Source organism: Schistosoma haematobium, chromosome 1 (genome assembly GCF_000699445.3).
Source record: "Schistosoma haematobium chromosome 1, whole genome shotgun sequence".
NCBI lineage: Eukaryota > Metazoa > Platyhelminthes > Trematoda > Strigeidida > Schistosomatidae > Schistosoma > Schistosoma haematobium.
In genome coordinates, this window is record NC_067196.1 from 64310292 (window position 1) to 64330892 (window position 20601).

A 20601-nucleotide genomic window follows, 5' to 3' on the forward strand; every position below is an offset into this window, starting at 1 on the left:
ATATTACTGAAGTAATTTTCTTAATTAACCTATTATTTGTATATCATTAATATTATAAACATCACATGATTGTTTACATCTTAGTTACCATTATTGTTGATAGTGTCATGAAAATATCAACAAATAATTATTGTTATTAAAGTATTATAATGAATACTGCTAGTGTTAATAACAGTATTAATATAAGTAATACATTAAGCTTATAATGTTAATTTATTTAGTATAGGCTAGATAACAGTATCAAAACAATGGGAAATGAAGAATATTCAGTTGTTGTTTTGTTTTTTTGATGGACTAAAATCATTTGAAAAAAAATAATGCAAACCAGAAATACCGGATAACTTCATCATTCAAGAATGATAAATAACAACATTTACTCACTATCGTACATATAACTAAAACTGAAAATGAAAAACATTAGGAATGTAAATCAATAATTAAAAGATACCATGCTTACTGAGATAATTCAAGTCCTATTTGGATAGGCAAAATCGATTGATTAGAGTTTTAAAACTACTAGGAAGATTGTGTAATATTTTCTAGTTTTCAATGGTTGTTGAGTAGGTGTTAATTTATGATGCAAGATGATGTTTTGACGAAACAATCTCAGAAAGCTCTTTAAAAATAATGAAGTAATTATAATTGATTTTCCCTCACAGTTTAATCGTAAGTCACGTACATCGACGACTAGGAAATGTAAATCAACACTTTCAAATATCATAATTTTAAGTCTGCAAAAAATGTTATAAAGGAGGACTTTTGGTCTTGTTTCTAAAGCATAATTTAAGCCAACAGATATAAATACAAGTTAACTTAAACGTTTATTCATAATGTCAGTCCCTACTACCTATAGAATCATCTCGGTAAAAAGTGAACTAATAAAGGAAAGGTATAAAACAATCATGTAATCCAACTATCTTTATCGACCTACTATCAATTCGCTCCATACTTGCACAGTTTGTGGTAGCTGGAATTCTGATCAACCAAATATTACAAATTCTTATCACATTATTTTAATCATCTGTTTAGATAACTAATTAGGCAAATATGAAAGATAAACGATATATATCGAAAATAGCACTGTTATTTTTGTTTTTAGAGTTAGTTCTTTTCTTTGATGTATCTTCTGGTTGAAGATTACTTCATCCTCAGGAAACTTGTACATTACACCCTGGCGCTACTCGTTACTCGTTCAGTGCTTCTTGGTTTTTAGTGGCGGATTAGATAGGAACAGTCACCCCTCTTCATTATTCACTAGGAGTCGGGGCCAAAAATATTTCAGAGTATTCTTAAAACATTTCACTTTTTACTATTGTATTATATCGTACTTGTCTCCTTATTTATACCAACGTGAGTCGTGTCTTTGATTCGCCTCTATTAATATAAATATGTATCAGGGTGTACACGCACTATGACTCGCATTTCAGATAGTGAAATCTCAACCAAATGATGCATACACATTTAACTTCAATACATAGTAATATTTTATGAAATATGCATCCACATCTCTCTCTCGAGATATATATATATATATATATTGCAATCATCATTCTTATTTCTTTCCTCATGTTCTATCATTTTACATAACTGTTCCTATCTCATATACTAATGTACCATTCAAGAAATTAAGTCAAGCAATAAAATCAAGAAAGGCATCATACTTCATCCAGGGGCTGGAAAATAGTTATAAATAATTAATGCATGAACGGAGCAACACAATCTAGACTTTTTATGTACCTAAACGCTTATTCTTCTAATTTTTCAGTTATTTTCAACTTCACATCATCTTCGTGGTTAACACCAGAAAATGAAAATGGATTAACCTTTTGTATTTTTTTATCAACAAGACCAATGATGAGCTTAAACTCTCATTGTGTACAGAAAGCATTAGTCTTTACCTGATATTATTGTAATGTAAACTATTTTTGTCATATATTTCTCCCCATCTCGCTCCCTTTTTATTTATTCTTTTGAGTGTGAAATTCATCATGCACGTACGCTCTCGTATACACAAAGATAATATTCTAACATACCACACATTATTGATAACCTATTTGGTATAAGGTACGATTTAAACTACTAAAACTGCTTGTGCTACATGAGCACATTACAGGAAAATAGAAATAAAGAGAAGATACATTTAATAGATAATTCTTATTTATTTTCTTTTTCATTAAAAATAAAAGACAAATAAGACAAATCAAAAATAGCCAAAAAATAATTGTTTATCTTTTATCTATCATGGGATTCACATACATCAAAATAAGGAGCGTACGCACTTTTTGACACATCATTGTATTACGGATGAATACACATGTGACAGATCTTAAATGACATGGTTTAAAGAATAGACTTCTGTGTATTATAACCTGTAGCATAGTTAGTTGACCTCATTTATTCTCAAACTCGAATATAAGGAAACGTTTATATTGATATATGTGTACATATACATACATACTTACATATATACATATTAACAAACATACAAAATAGAGTATCATATCGTATTATATTGCTATTCAATTTATTAACCATAAAGTTCAACCAAATATAGATTGAAATATAGATATACATGCACAAAACTAAGTTTCCCTAAAAGATGTAAATACCAAAATTGAGGTCGTTCCCCCATGCAGATGTGAGAATGTCCCAAGAGTTTAAATCCATGATAAACAACAGTATGAGTTCATCGGATTAAGTGTAATCCATATATAAGAATAAATGTATGCATATATCCCTGAGGCTACTAGTTTATTGTTTATCAATTTATTCTCTGAAAAGAGCACTTGTCTAAGCCTTCTTATAGAAATTTTTTATTCAATTATGTTGTGTCAAAGTATCCTGAACTTCAACATAAATATATATAATGAACATCTGTATAACAGAACATCATGTACTAAATACAGCTCAAAAAAATACTCTACTGAACAATTTTAATCATAAATACTTTGCTAATTTATCACACTTAAAAATCCTATTGCCGTTTTTACAGAATAACTTTCTTACAGGTAAACAAAGTTGATTAGAAAAGCAATCCACTTATAATATTAATTAGCCTACAGGACTATAGTCTGTTTGTCTAAGAATTTAAATTATCCCCACTCAACATTCGATTCGATAATTTTATTCAATAACAAAGTTATAAATATGATTATTCACTCCATATATTATTTAACAGATTTTTATATTATGGGTAGATTGTAAGTAATTTCAATTCTTAGCTATAAGAAGACTATTTAGTGAGAAGTATTGAAATTAGACGTACTGCACAAGAATACAACGGAATTAATAATGTTGCCATCAATACCCTTCTACCAATTCTCTGTTTTCATATGCTGTGGCAACTTAAACTGATGCGCAAATATTTCATATTCTACTTTGAGTATAACGAACCGAGTCAAGGTAATGTAGTTTGATAAATATACCAGACATAATATTCTGATTATTAAGCAATAGTAAACAAACAGTTCATAAAACAATAGTCATAATTTTCGGTGACATCTAACAGTAAAATTTTAGGGGTGTTTGGTCTAATGTTTGGAAAATAATAGCACCTTAATGGATGTTAATTGAAACGAAAGATGAACATTTAATTTATCTAGTAACCACTAACGTACTTACATATTTACTTACTAACATATACATGCTACCCCTCGAGGAAGAGCAAAGGCTATCCAACAACCAATCCTGTCCCGAGCACTCCTCCCAAATCGTTTCTAATTCCTATTCATTCTTTCCATATCCATCTTCAATTCCCAACACAACATGATCGTTCGTCACTTTCTTTCCCTTCACCTTCACAACTCCATGTTAGGAATTACCACATGATACAGTTTGATAATTTATGTAATATATATTCCATCCACTCTCAGCGTCTGCTTACAATCTCCTCTTCAGCTCGAAGCTGCTTTGTTCTCTCCCACAGTACGTTGTTTATACCAGTATCCAGTGAACCGACATAGAGCATCTCGTGTAGACAACTGTTTTTTAAAATCCTTGTACCTATTTGATGATAGTTGTAGTAGTTCTCCACGTCTCATCTCCATACACTACAACTGTCTTGACATTCGTATTGAAGATCCTGACTCTGATATTGGATGACAGTACCCTAGTTTCGCCAACCTATACTTTCATATCAACTTCCGATCCTCTTTGTTCATCGATGATGCTGATCAGGTAGGTGAAAGTTTCCACATCTCCCAGAGCTTCTCCATCAAGTGTGATTGATTTGGTTGATGTTCTCCGTGTGGTATTTGAGAATGTTGGTTTATGCCATGTGTTTGTTTAGAACTACCGCTACAGAGACTGCTGCTACACTAGTCGTATTCATCTGCATTCGTTGGTGTGTATGAGATGGAAGAGCTAGGCAATCTGTGAAGTTCAAATCGTCTAGTTGCATCCAACCTACCCACTGTATTCCATTTTCCACCCCCCACCCACCCATATGTGGAGGTGTTCATAATACAGCCAACCAACAGAAGAAAGAGAAAAGGTGAGACTAAGTAGACTTGTCTGACTCCGGTCCTCCCTTCGAATGCATTTGTTGGCTGTCCTCCATGAACGATTTTTCAGTATAGTCTGTCGTATGAATTCTGTATGACGTTGACGATTTTCTCAGTCACATTATAATGTCGAAGAAGGTTCTGCAATCTTCTCCTATATACATTATCGAACGCATTCTCGTAGTCAATGAAGTTACTGTATAGTGACGAGTTTCATTCAATTGATTGTTCAACAATGATCTGTAGTATGTCAAGATTGTACTTGATAGTTTCAAATAAATTGAGTATTGGGTAGAAATTTAATAATATATATCTGAAAACGAAACTGTCAAACTTAAAGTTTTTTCGGTTTCAACCCTCACTTAAATTTACTAATCGACCATAATGCATATGAACCAGTAACGAAAAAATGTAATCAGAAAACAATATATCTTTATGCCATTATTTAGTGATGAATACCACAACAATGTACAGCAGATTAGGAAACTCTTTGTGCTATTTTCAGTAAAATAACGAATAATGAATATATTTCTGTACTTTCATTAGGAATTATATTCCTAATTCCCAAATAATTTATTTCTTGTTTTGGCCTAATATCATTGTTTTATAAAAAATCATTTATGATACGTTTGTTTAAATGATGGACAGAAGTGAAGGTAACTGGTGGTTTTGAAAAGCTTTTTTTTCAATCTTTGATTGATCATTTTAAAGAGTCATGCATCTAAAATTTATACCACCTTCGATATATTTTATTTGTAGTGATGACATTTTTAATTTGCTTATTTATTCTGTTATGTGACCAATGTCTCTGTTTCTCAACAAATGTCCACTTAGGGATTAAATGTCAATCTACTCAGTGAAATATTCATCCGACCATAACAGTACTGTCAAACAGATAAAACGTCATTAACCATTTGGTACAATGATATAATTCTGGTTCCGCATAACTGTGGTCAAACATTTGTAGGCGGACGAAATAGCGATTATTTCAACTCAATGATATAAAGATGACTTGCTCATCACGTCCGATCCCTAGAGACATCACAAGGGATTGCTACTGATGAATCATATAATAGGACGGAACAAGTATCTAGTGTTCTCAGTTTTACAATGATACCTCGGTTGATGTCGATCCGTGAAGTATACCGTCTACAAATTATGAATCCATTAATCAGAAACAGATGTAGCTACTATATTCAACAACATTCAACCTTTATAAAATATATTAAATAAAAAATAATACCTTCCCTCTGCTATTTTCATATAGAATGAAACAAACTGAATATAACAGTCACCACAGTAAATGTTCTTTGTACAATACATGTGAAGCACCAAATGATTAAAGAGAGTACTATCTGCCGATTCGCAGAATCAGTAATTTCAACAGGAAGTTTATTTAGGATCATATGAAGTGACTTTACTAATACAAGTAAACCAATTACATTTCAAGAATCTTTTTCTCTCAACCTTTAAGTCAACGAACGCCATACATCATGTACGATTCTGTAAAAAGATGTCCAATTAAATATATACCTTTTTCATTATATTTTAAACACAATCTAAATTAAATTCACTTGGTTTTGTTTTACTTGTATCTTTCAATTGTTATTTAGGGCTACAACTGATCAGTCTCTTATTGTCATATGTACATCCTGTGCGGATCGCCCAGATATAGCCTTAAATCACAAGCGTTTTAATATGTGAACATCTACTCTGAGATGTAGGCACATCCAACTGACGAGTCTCAAATAAGACTAAACGCGCTTCCTGAATTCCACTGCTAGCCACTATCTATTTTTGCCTAACGGTCTAAATTACTCTTAAAATAGATGAGATATCTATCATCCTCGGTTAAATATGTTTAATATTAAGAATCATCATTCAGTTTAAACGTTAATTTATTATATTGTATAAATGTAATTATTTTAGAAAGATTCATATCACTATTATATATATCTACCTTGTTATTACTACTAAAGGTAATAATAATAATTATAGTAGTATTACTTCAATTTAAATCAAATTACCAATACGTTGATTTATCTACTTTATTTCAATAAATTGAAAATGGAAATTAGTTATACTCTTGTTTTTTCTTTCTTTAAACAAGCTAAGAAGTAGACAACTCTAAAGATTCCAAAGAACAAAATGTTTTAAAAGAATAATTGAAAATTGAAAACAAAGCCAAGTGAGGAAACAACAAAAAAGAAACCATGAGGTCAACAAGCTTCGGTATGTTAATGAATATGTATATATACAACCTATCATAGGTGTCTGTAAACTTATATATAAATATATGTATGTATTCTATTTCTTTTATGAACTACTTGAAGCTAACTTCATTCTAAACACTTATTCTGGTTGATATAAACAATTCTCTTCATGATTTGCCTTCTTTAATAAGGAAAACTTAATTACCTGCTCCCTTTGAAGCAGTTTTACATTACTAAATTATGCCTAGGAAACTATGAAAATGAATTAACATGAATTCAATCGTTATCGATAAGATTTTTACCATAATTATGGGTTAAATAGAACCAGGTTGAAGAAAATGAGATAACCTTAAAATAAATCAAAGCAAGTTATTATGAAGCTACTAACTTCTAATGCATGTAAAACTATATACATTACGTTGTGTGGCGGTGTGTACATTTGTATGTATGAATATATATAAAACCTAATCGGATAAGCAAGAAGAACAGGAGGAGAAAGGAAAGAAAAGTGGTTGAATGAAATATATAAAAAAATAGAGTAAATTGTGCAAACCTACTTGAATTCATTTGAATGAATTATAATGAAGTGGTATTATTTTGTTTCCCTTTATTACTATTACTTTGCAATAGGATTGTTAATCAGAGAGGAGAAAAAAAATTCATTGGACAATATCAAGAGGGAAACAATTCAATAACTGATATCAGGTAAATAATTCATTTATTTCAAGAAATAGTCAAATACATTTATGTATATACATGTACGTGCGTGTATATGATCAGAAGAATAAGAGGGAGAGAGAGAGAGAGTAAAACAACACAAAAACAAAATGAAATAAACTAAAAGAGAATGAAAGAATAGTAATAACAACTATTTTAACCATAAAATAGGAAAAAAAGAAATTTCATCCAGTTTTCTCATTGTTATTAACTTTGTTGATAGAATTCTATTTCACATTGCCAATAGTTAACCAAATCAAGTGAATATATAGAACAGTAGATAAATAGTAGTAAAGGAAGAAATGTTTTTTTTAGTGCAAACTATAAAAAAAATGTAAATGATTAAGTAATGAATACTTGAGAAATGATTTAAGTTGAAAAGTATACTAATGATGCCTAACAGTAAAGAATAAATAATGACAGAATGATGAAATGAAACATTAAAATTTAAAACGTATATATATATATATATATTAATTACTTATGTAGAATATAATGGTTAAGTGGGTAACTTTTTCATTGAGTAAATAAGTCCAATAATAAATTTCTATTTTATTCTTGTTCTTTCTATTACTCTTAAAATATGCATCATTTGGTAGGATAGCTGAAAATTACTTTCATGTTAATGTGATTTGAGTAATATTAGAACCTAAGAAAAGAATTAATAATACTTGTCAGACCGAATAATACTTGAGTTAAGGATAATAAATAATAGTAGTATTGCATAATGATTATAATAATAATATCTACAATGTTCAATTTGTAAGAATTTAGAATTAGTCATCAATTATAAATGAGAAACCACTAATTTATGCCCAATTTACAATATCTCACATACATGCATTCCATTGTGCATGTATATGATAAATTTAGTGAATAAAATGAAAAAAAGGGAAGAATTTCCCTAATGAGACAACACATTTTTGTTTTGTTTTGTATTCTAGGTCATAGAAAAAAAACGAAAGAAAAGAAAAGAAAAGAAATAGAGGTAAATATGATTAGGTAACCTTAAAAATTAAATAATCATCTAAGTGGTAATGATAAGTAAGAATAAGTGGAATAATTGTTTTCTTTCTTTCTTATTGAGAATAATACATCATCAATTGGACAAAAGTATGCAAAGAAAATCAGTGAGGAACAATTGATAAGGGAAAAGAAAAATTCTTATACTTATCCTGTATGAAAAATAAACCATTGCTTGTGTTTGTTCAACTTGAGATGAAAATAAATTACAAGGATATTTATTAGATCTAATAACTTTATGACATAACAAATGAATGTTTTTAATGATGTTGAAGGAAGGTATGACATTACTGAATGATAGATAGTGAAATTAAGTTAGTATCTATTGATTTATCATGGCTCCATAGATTAAGTTTTGGAAAACATCAAAGAGACATTATCATACAGGGCTTAGAACATAAGATAGTAACATCTCTGTCATGGACATCTACAATATATTTCATAAACAGTAAAATATATCTTCTAACTGGACGAATTTTTTTCGCATTCGAACTGTATTCTTTAATAATCTCTATTTCTGTTCTAATTATGTGGTTTTCCTTACTTCTGCTTCTTTATGACATTATCACTTTTTCTCATGTAATGTATTTTTACATCTCATGATGTACTAATTATTTCACGTTTTATTAATAAGACTAAAATGATAATATAGATGATTCAAAGTTTATGGCTTATTAACTTGATATCAATCAAGATAATACATACATATAAATCTCTGCTTATAATACCAGTGACTTATAGTAATATTGAGACAATCCGCGCACGATGCACATATCTCAAAAAGAGATTGATATATTGCAGTCCTAAACATCTATGGGAAGATACAAACAACCAATACAAAAATGAATTAAGTATATTACTGCTTTAATATTTCACTTGTATTAAAGATGATAGATACTTTGATCAACAGTTCAAGATTGTTTGCCACAATATTTATTTTCAGATAGTTTACAAACAAGCTCAGGGAAGCAGTGACAACTATTTTAAGAGATAAAAACTTAAGTTGAATTTTCTAGACTATACATATTAATGGTTGTAAACCAAAATTGCCAAACTTTGGAACCGATTACAATAGCCAGAATTCATTTACTGTCTTTCTCTAGCTTTAGAGTATTACAATACTTTTCGCATATCTCTTTGTTTTTTTTAATATCTCAATTGTTTCGAGTTTAACTTTCTTATTTATGTTCTTGTGAACTGTAACCCTACAAATAAATGTACCCTATATCTTAAACTAACTCCATCCGGAGTCCCTACGGGGGCTACTGCTGGTCCCAAGCCCGGATAAAGGAGGGGGTTTGGGCAAATTCAGATACTGAGTCGATTAAAGTCAGACCATCATGAAAAACCTAGAAGCACTGGACGGCCGTTTCGTCTTATTGTGGGACTCCTCAGCAGTACGTATCCACGATCCCGGCTCGCGAGACTTGAACCCAGGACTTATCGGTCTCACACGCGAACCTCTAGACCACTGACCCGGCATCCAATGGTGTTAATGTCTAACTTCAACTAATCCACGAAATTGAGCAACACATCCACCACTGTCTTCAGTGAGTTACTATCTCATGATCTCAACTATTGGAATTACTATAATATCTACAAGAAATTCTTTCTGATACAAATCCAGATACAACAAAAGTGGGAGATGAAACAAATAAAGCAAATCTTTAAAATTATAGTAATTCAATAATTACACAAATCCACTATGATCACCCCCATACAACATCTGACTCAGTTAACTCGATAATTTACATAAATGTGTGTTTATTTTCAGAGTTGATATAGATTTATTGCTTCATGAGTTGTTTTTGTGGAGTATTTCTATCTCATAATTTTTCGTTTTCAGTTTTTCTTTTTAAAAGCTTTTCAATCCTAGTTATTTCAGTGACGAAAATTTTTTTCCAATGAAATCATTTACTTAAGCTGTACATTCATATTAATATTTATTTGATGTCTGAGTCCCCATCAGTAGGAAGAGAAACTTAATTCACTCTTTATCCTTGAGGACTAGGCAAATATGTTCTAATGATACAACAAATGACGAATTATTTCAACTTTTACAGATGGTCATCATAAATGGTTGTCCACCTGGATTTGCTGATAGGAAGTTAACACCAAGATAATATCTTGTAAAAGCACTGAAAACTCAAAAGAAAACTGTTTCTAATAATATCGAGTTTAAAGGAGACACGGCTGCCGAAATCTTGAATAAATCGGTTTCAAAATCCTTGAATAAAATATTTTATTCAGCTTAGCTTCATACTGTCTTCTCAAGACAGCTTACTATTCACAGATGTGTTAAGGATTAGCTTCCGCTTTGGGCTACATTGATGTGAATCAATAAATTTACTTACATGTTACATTAGCCACGCAAAGCGATCGCTGTACAAATGCATCTCAAAAAATTATCTGACGTGGCTTTTAAAAGAATGCAAAACAGTCACCAGTTCAATACAAGAACACCTAATCAACTCTGCATATGTCAATTCAAAGGAGTCTCCCTTCAAAATCTACACAATCAAAGAAACTGGATTGAAGTGAAGCCGAATTAGAAACTTGTGCACTAATGAGACGTTGGCCATTCAGCAATTTAAATCCGAACTGTGCGTAAAAAAACGATACGTCCAACCTCTCATCCTCTCTTGGCCCTAATTCCCTTGCATAGTACGTTTAGGTCTTGTTGTGTTTTTATTATTGTTTCGTAATTTTAAGCTGCAATCAGTTATTATTATTCTTTAACAATTTTTCATGATTATATCAGTTATTATTATTATTATGACCTTTACGGTTTTCATTTTTCTTCATATTCATCTTTCATAGTTCTGACCCTTAATTTGTTTTTATCCTCCTTTTTCTAAACTTGTGATTATTGCGAAACCTCATTTGGTATTTTTAATCACAAATCACTTTATGATCCAATATTTTTAATCTTTCTATAGACGTATATATTTATCAAGCAACTGTAAATATGAATGTACAGCCTAAGCCGATGATTCTGCCGAAAAGAAAATTTTCTCAGTTGCATTATCGCTTTTTATTCAATGACATAATAGGTCATTTTAAATACTAGTTATTTTCTAGTTTCAAGCAACTTTTGTACATCATTAACTTTTCATCCATAGAAATATCATTTAAAGATCCAGGAACATTAAAGTTCAGTCAGTCAGTCAGCAACCACATAGAACTTCGTACGTGTGTACATCAGTTCGAGTTGCCATACCACATTAGCATACAGATACAATTGTCAATTCGAATCCCTTTGTGGTAAAGGTGGTAAAAGTATAAGCAGTAATCAGAAAAATCAGGGTTTGAAGATCTTATTCCAAGAGTATAATTCAGTGAAACAAAATTGGAAAGAGAAAAAAAGGAGACAAGGAGAATTCAGAAGGTTCGAATTCGGGAAAACACAAAGAGTGGATGCACCTACGCTTTTGCAAACGATTTCGAGTCATGTCATTCAAGATCTCTAACCATCGGTTGCCATCATCTCGCGGATCCCAACCAGGTAGTCTACACCTACCAACATGACTCAGTCCACTTGTCAGTGACTTCATGGATTTGTGCCATGTTTTGGTCTGGCCACCCCTAGCTTTCTTCCAACCTACTCCTACACCATAAAACATTGCACGTCGGGGCAGTCGGTGGTTACAGCACAACTAATCATTAATCCCAATAGTTTCTCATTAAAATAAAACATGTTTCACACTAGTTTACTGAATATTGAGTAAGTATATTTTTTCAACAAAAAAAATAGACATTAACATTTTAAGACGAGTTCTAATTTCTTCATACCACTTCACAAATCAGCTGTATTTTATTTAGTCAAACCAAATAGACATTTACACACAAAAATTAAGAGAAATTCTGAGAAATTATAATAACTAAAGTAATTTATAGAAATGATTACAAGTGCACATATTCAGTCCTCAATGTGTTAAGGCCAAATCATCTCATAATAATAACACTAATAGCAATAATAATAATAATAGTAAAATGATATTCGAAATAGTTTGGCCTCATCTATTTATTTTTCTTTTGTTCTACTCATAATACTGTTTGATAGTTTTCTTCTGTTTTTTGTTTCACTGAATTAATTTAATCATAATTATTTTATTTCTTTTTTTTTATTCATTTCAATCAACTGATTTTTTATAAAATCTGTGCATAATGCTAACTAACACCCGCAGGTTTAAGTTAAAACAAGCAATATAACATTTATAATAGAATTAATTGGCAACCTAATCATAATCATAATAATAATATGCTCACATATAAATATGTTTTCTTTTAAGGACAAATAATCAGTCATTTGAAAATATTTTATGCCTAAGTTTTAAGTAGTATGTCTTACATATAAGTAAATGTTGCCATACGAGTATATTACTTTTTAAAAAATCTAAATATTAATTCATCTTAAATAATAGATTTTTAAAAAAAATTGATAAAGGTTATATAGAGTTTACCAACAATATTTCCCTTCTTTCACATGTATGATCTCTGAATGATATCCAAGTGAACTTGATGGGTTGTTAATTTGCTTAGTGATGAGTTCTAAGTATTCGTAATTGCGTTTTTACGACTAATTTCTATCTAGAATATAGAATAAATACGTCCGATTTTTTATATTATGTTGACTTAGAGCTAATTGTTTTCAAAATGTCTTATTCTTCTATCATTTATGATTGTTTACTAAATTAAAAGAATTGAAATTTCTGAATAATTAGTTTATTTCATATAATGACCAGTAAGGTTTATATTAAAATAATCGAAATATCACAACTTACAGAAACGGTAGTACAATGATTAGATATCAGTTATGAAATAACTAATAGGAATAAAAATATGAAATATCTGTTACATCACCTAGATGGATAAAATTACTTCGTTGGTTCATTTAATGAATAGAATAGATGAAAGTCAAATGATCAAATAATTTCAAGTGGACACATAATGTAGATCTTCTTCACAAATCGTTTAATAAAATAACCTGGTTTGGGCCATTAAGATAGTTAGGCTGTTTGAATACAATCAATCAAATAATATGACTCAAAATTGATCGAATTTATCAGATTCAAATACTTCCGAAGTTCCTTCAATTAGCAGACTACATATGCTTTCAATGAGCGTTATCCATAGTGTCGATTGTTTCTCTAAATATATTTATTACTGTTCATGAAAAGCCCCCAAACAACAGTTAAGACTTCCTTTATCCATTTACACTAGAGCCATTTTGGGTTTTTGACTTTTATTCAACTTTACAATATTTTATTTGATAGTTGAATAAGAAAATTTTAAAATTGGTGCCAATAAAAATTAATAATCTCTTTGTGTCCTAAGAAGTTTTATTTTCGTAGCTTAGGTGTTTTACTGAGGCGTGTGTACTGTTCCCTGACAGTAATACTTGGACACTTCTCCACCTAGTTTATACTCGTTTTATTAATTAACTGTGCTATATTTTATCATTCCTAACTAAAAAGATATATTTACTTATCATACATGAGTTAATATTATAAAGGCCTGCTGAACAGTAAATCATTTTCTAAATATCAATAAAACCGACAGCCCAACCACTAACAAAAAAACTTGATTGTTTTAGATCCATACAAATATTTATCATTCATTTTATTGTATATAACTTAGATTTTAACGGTTTCTTTCCTCTATCTTAAATGGATGACTGTTTTATAAGCCATATTTATCAAACTTGATTTATTTTTGATATTACTAAAAGTAAAATAAATGAAAGAACATAAAAAGTCACTTCTATATATTATAATCGATAAACTGAGCAATTAAACAAATAGAAACTTCACGAAGTAGAAGGATTCTTACGGACAGTAATTCATTTTTTCAATGATTATATTTTAAAAGCTATGAAAAAATTAACGGTTTAATATTAGCATGTTATGTGATATTGGGAATGATTTAATCTATACTGGATTCTCCTGAAAACCATGCTTTGCAGTAAAACAGTTTACTTAAAACACGCCTAATCCAATAAAATATTATTTGTTACCAAGGAATAACTATTTTGTTCAAAAGACGCTTTGTCCATTTAATATAGAATTGTCTTGGTAAAACCCTTTCTCTGGTTGATGTCCTAGAGATTCTCGTTTTAAATCCGGTACAGTAAAGATTTTAAAGCTAGTTTAAATATGATATAATAAAATTAAGAAAACAATATGTACAGACGCCTTTAGATGGTGGTTGGAGGTAGTCAACAGGATGGTGGCCACATTTCAACTCAATCGATAGCATTCGATATGCACCAAAAAGGACTTGATACACATGACATTGATCACCACCATGTGATTACAGATGCCTTTAAAAAGAAAAAGGCTAATTTACTTGCCTCTTGGTTCTAGAGTGCTACATCGAGAGAAAATTCTGCAAAAAGCTTGCGAATTCAACATGTTTCCCGAATACATTTAGAACAGAAGAAAAGCCACAAAAAATGTCATTTTGTTACTTGAAAGTTTTTAAGATTGGCTGAGGTTTGAGAAAGCTTTTGTGGAATTTTATCCTGCCTGAAAGCAAATTTTATGACTTAAATATGTTTTCTCAAACAGTTTCAGAAAAATGCAATGAAAGTCCAGATAAATACATGTCACTCATCAGAACGTGATAAAAATTAAACATAAGTCGTCATTCTTGCTAGACTTTACGAATAACAAATTCAGTAGGTAACATCCATTTTTTATGATAAACGGACTGAATAAATAAGGTCGTCAAGTTATTTATGAATCAAAGCAGGTAAATTGTCAATATATTAAACGATCAGGACTGCGGTAGTCTAGTCTACTATTCTTTTGGAATTAATTAGCATACTTGTTGAAAATGAAGTATAACGGCCAACACATTCCCCTTGTTTGTATAGGATCGTGCCAGTCTTTGAGCTTGAAATGCCTGACGAAATACAGAACAGAATGACGTATCTGCGTTACCTTTACTTTACACATCTTAAACGATTAAGAACATATAGTTCTGGTTTACAAGTCACCAAGACTGTTTTGATTTCAATAAACGAGGCATACATAAGGTTAAAGAAACATTTACAAGTTGTTCAAAGTAAAGTAGGAATTTTGGAAACTACTTTACTACTCTAAAGTGTAAACAAGTGATATGCGCACATATGGTAGGGTTAAAAACCTTTACAATCAATTTTTGAGGTCAGTTGTATTTAAAAACAACATTTATTAAGAGCAACATATGCCATAAAAAGTGAAACTGATTCGTCACCTATCATTTATGAGAATGAAAAACGCACGTGGTGTAACTTAATTATGTAATGAAAGTGAAATACTACCCAGAAATACCTCAGTACGGCAATATAAAAACAAACGTGACACTTATTGATCTTAATTTGTCGGTTTTTCCCTCAACTTTAGCACAAAATATTGTTAAAAAACTCTAATGACGAATGACTTCTTTTATGAGGATAACTCTTGATATAAACATGTATGAACTAGAGATCTCTCAAAACATACAAAGCACTTAGTGATTCTGTTGTCTTTAATTTTTCACTCTAGAAAAGTACATGTCTACGATTTTACGATAAATTGAAGACAAAGTTCATAAGATATGTAACTGTTGCTTTCCCATTGCACCATTGAGTTAAAAGCTGGAAACCAACTTTATATTACTCATGTTTTTCAAATCGTTTTATGACGTTTTCACTTCATGGCAGTTTTTACATAAGTTGCTAAACGATAAGTAAAAACACTGAAACCGGAATAGGTGTTTAAGACATTTTACTTCTCATAGGCTCGTTGTGCTAAAACCTACCAGAAGATTAAGTTTTTCTTTGTAAACTGCGTTTTTTCATTTCTTATTTATCTTTACTTAGAAAGATTTAGGTTTTCCTTTAAACGGTTTGCTATATTTAATCTGATTCTCTGGCTTGACAAAATGTGAAACACAAGGAAGTCGCATAGACCTGAAAGATTAACTTACATTTGAAATTAAACTCTAGACTTTTAAAAATTCATATAAGACCTGTTCATGGCACCTTATAAACACAAACAAAGAACTAACGACAATCACTGAACGTTTTGCTGATTTTGTCATTAACCAAAGCTATATTCCCTAATTCTACCAAACTGTATGTTATTATAAACGATAACTTACATTCACTTCAATTGGTTTGAAATTAGGAGCTACTTTATTTTCCTCCTCGCTAGTCCCTCTGAAATTGGATTTCTTAGGAGAGGAGTTTTCCGGACAAACGTTGCTGTTGTTCTGCACCGAATTTGATGTAAATGATTTTTTTACACGCTTTGACTTAAAATAAACCTTTTTTCTTATATTTATATTAGATCTTGGAGAGCAATTAATAATTGAGCTACATAGCATATTGCTGGCTGCGTGCTTTAGATTTTGAGAAACAAAACCATTTCGAACATCGACGTTAGAAACCATGTTGTGTTCAGTAGCATTTGAGAATGCATATTCTCCATCTCCTTTCAGAGTTGGAATTCGACTGTGTTCAGACTTTTGTGCTGGATCACACCTATCGAGTTCTTTGTTTGCGGAATAGTCATGGTTTTCTTTATTTGACTTATCTGAGTTGTGTGCTTTTGCCTCAACATGTGATGGCAAAGTTAAAATAAAGGGATCGGTGGTTTTATTTTTTTCTGAGTTTGTCAAGTCCACTGGTAACTGTAAACTGGTTTGGGCTTGACTCTCAGATACATAAGTACTCGGAAGCTGGTTAGACTGTTCAAAAGCCACACCGGAAACTCGTTTGTACTCATTAATCAACTCTTGATTACTGACTGCAGTGTTATTAGACTGAAAAATATCGGTAAGAACAGCCGACAAATTTACTGAAGAATATGAGCTTGAGGTGTACGGTGGTTGAACTGGAAAGTTAGTGATATTATTTGTCTGTCCACCCCAAGTGGGATTGTGAACTGGAGAATTTATAGTGACATCATCTAAATGTTGGTGTGGAAGTGAATTATAAGAGAGAGAATTTTGGATCATTCCAAAATATAATTCCACAGATTGTTGTAAAGCGTAAGCTCTGTCTATTAACGACTTATAACAAACAGACATGGCTTCATAATTTGGACAATTAGATTTTGGAACAGGTATATTAGTTATGCAAGTGCTAATAGAATTTATAACATTCTGCCGCCAATCTAAGTACGCTTCATATTTTGTAGAAATGTACTTGTAAAGTTTATCAATGTCTTTAGAATTTGAGTAGTAGAGCTCATCATTATAAGATCCATTAGAAGGGCTTTGCTTGTTTGAAGTAACTGTCACAGGATTTGTAGAATGATTCAAATGGGTCGAATAAAATAAGTTTGACAGATTGTTGGAAAGAGAACTGCCTGATGTTTTATCGAAACCATGATTGACTTCCGCTAATGATGGGCACGTAGAAAACGATCCACTTTTTAAATCATTCGACGTTTTATACTTCAAAAGAAAATAATTTAACATAGCAGCATAAAGTTTAACATGTTCCGGAGATGCAGTTATATTGCCATCACTTAATATTTCACTTGAGCGTTCTGTACCATTTAAAGAGGAAGGAAGAACATTATTTTCTTTTGTAACCAAATTTATAGGGCCAAATGGTGAATTTTTAAATATCATTTTGACATCTTCCCTTGAGTCTTCTTCTGTTGGTTCACGTTTCTGAGGTGCAGCAGTTTTCCTTTTGCGTTTGTTAGAGCCATAATAATATTGCTCGTCAGATATATCGTATTTGTTATCGATATAAGTGTCATTGAACTCATTAAATTGATGCATGGCATGTATCATAACACCTCTTGGCATAATATTTTAATTCATTAAACTGCCTTTAACTGTGATTTATGAATGACGAATTCACGATACTCAATGTCTGTTTAAAAAAGTACGTCATAAGCTACTGTGATACAGATACTAAGTGACTCCGTAAAACAAAGCAAATTCGTATCTCAAATGTTATTCTGCATGAAAACTGAAAAGTTAAGGTCTGAAAATAAAAGGTTATTTCAGTAGAAAAATTGAACCCAAACTTAATTTGTATAGACTCATTCTGCAGTTGTAAGGGTAAGGTAACAATGGTCCTTATCCCTTTCACATGTTGTATCAAAAATGAAACCATTGGGTAGTGCAAATAAAATTTCACTGAGGTTTAGACAATCCATTCGTCAATATGAACAGGTTTTACGTTAGACTAAGGGTCAATGAAAGTCTGCCGAACTTCATAAAGGTCGAAGATAACTAACGCTCATTATCCATTTGCACATTAGTGACTGGTCACTGCGTCTGGGGCCTCGCTCTATTTACGTAATCAATCGTTACAAGTGCATTCCTTCAAAAGCGGTATGTTTGTTCTATGTCGCCAGCAAAGTTGATGCAGTACCTGGATACCACGAAGAGTAGTCCGCTTTAGGTACCGACCAGGAGTTATGACTTCTATGTGAGCTAGGTCGCACAATTCCTCTTCAGCTCGAGTAGATCGTAAACATCAGAATAGATCACCTAAACTGGTGGACTACAATCTCGTTTACTCTGCAGATAAACTTTGTAGGATTAGTAAATTCAAAATTATTTTGAAACATCGCCCAAGTCCACCAACTAAATATTATTTCGTTTGATCAGTGGTGTATACCTAGTTTCAATTGATAATTGAGGTAATTCGATGAGAGAACAAAACATAAGTTATTTACTTTCTCTTGTCATCTCAAGATGTGTTATTTAAAATACATTTCCTTTAACTCCTTCTTATCATCTCTCTTTGACCACAACTTCAGTAAGAATGTGATGAACGAATACCCTCAAGAGTTTGATATTTTAAAATTTCCCAAAAATGAGCCAAAAACCCGTATTTTTGTCGTTTCTCAAGCTTATATTACAAAGAAGTCCAACCACATTTTCAATAATTATTCATCACATGTTAAGTTAACTGTCATTTAGTAGGACAGGACAACTCTCGAACGGATATACATAAAACATTGTATCGGTCAAACACTGTCACAAAATAAGAACATGAAAACAGCAGACGTCCTTCCTGCCGAACATTTGCTACATTTAGTTGTCTTCATCGACTTTCCAATGGAGTGTTGTCTACAAAAAATCAAAATCTCATGAACAATTTTACCATCTATTGTAACAGGAAATTCAACTAACAAACACAAATGGTAATAATTTCAGGCCAATCTGGTTTTCGTATATCTACTACAATCTCTGCATTTTTGGCGCTAGCATAAGACACTAACTGTTACTTCGACGCAGGTTTACAAAGGCCATAGGCTGCGTGTTGCGGGAGAGCTAAAGACATTGGGCTGATAAAAGCTTTTACTTTAAATATTAATTCACTGTGTTTTTGGATGTAATCTTTTTATTGAACTCTTGAACGTGTTTGTTTATATCACTATTTTCGGACATTTTGGTGCTCTTTTTGTCTTTGGTTTGTTGTTTGGGAGTTGTTGCTCCGGGAACCTACAAAATTGAAGGTTTGTTTTGTAATTGTTATAATTACTGTTGTTAGAACGACTTTTGGTCGATTATTTGTGAATTGCGAATAAACTTGGTACCTGATTTGGAGTTTTGGTTCTCTTGCCTACTTAGGTTCGTGATTTGCGAATATCGACGGCCAGTACTTCAATAGCTGGAACGGGCAAAAACGCATTCTTGGACGTGACGTGCGGGCTATTCGTAAAATAAATACAAGGTCGTAAAATCTACTCTATCTCGACAACTAATAGAATAACGACTCACACTTCAGTGACACATAAGTTTAATACTTTTTATAATGATAGAATATCGTGTCTTTACTTTTTCCATGATATGCTACGTCTGTTGACATATATATCATATCTACGATGTATCTTTATCTATAGAGAATACACTTCACCATTAATTAATTGATATTAACGTTACACATGGACTTCACCGGATCACACTACGCAAAACCAAATCGACCATATCTGCATCAACAAAAAGTTCAGGAGGACGATGGAAGACGTGAGAACCAAGAGAGGAGCTGATATAGCATCAGATCATCACTTGCTGGTCGCCAAGATGAAATTGAAACCCATGAAGTACTGGACAACGGGGCGGACAATATCACAAAAGTTCAATACGGCCTTTCTTCAGGATACTGACGAACTCAACAAATTCAAGATAGTCCTCAGCAATAAGTT

The 20601-nt window shown here is 31.5% G+C and overlaps 1 protein-coding gene across 1 annotated transcript in view; it reads right to left on the minus strand.

The window, feature by feature from the left end:
- Nucleotides 1-18327, minus strand: part of MS3_00001854 (uncharacterized protein) — a 62299-nt gene extending 43972 nt beyond the window's left edge. Inside the window, exon 1 of the mRNA XM_051209358.1 lies at nucleotides 16583-18327. Within this exon, the coding sequence (XP_051074811.1) occupies nucleotides 16583-18244 (1662 nt within the window). The 5' untranslated portion in view covers nucleotides 18245-18327. The remainder of the gene's footprint in view (nucleotides 1-16582) is intronic.
- Between the last annotated feature and the right edge of the window lie 2274 nt (nucleotides 18328-20601).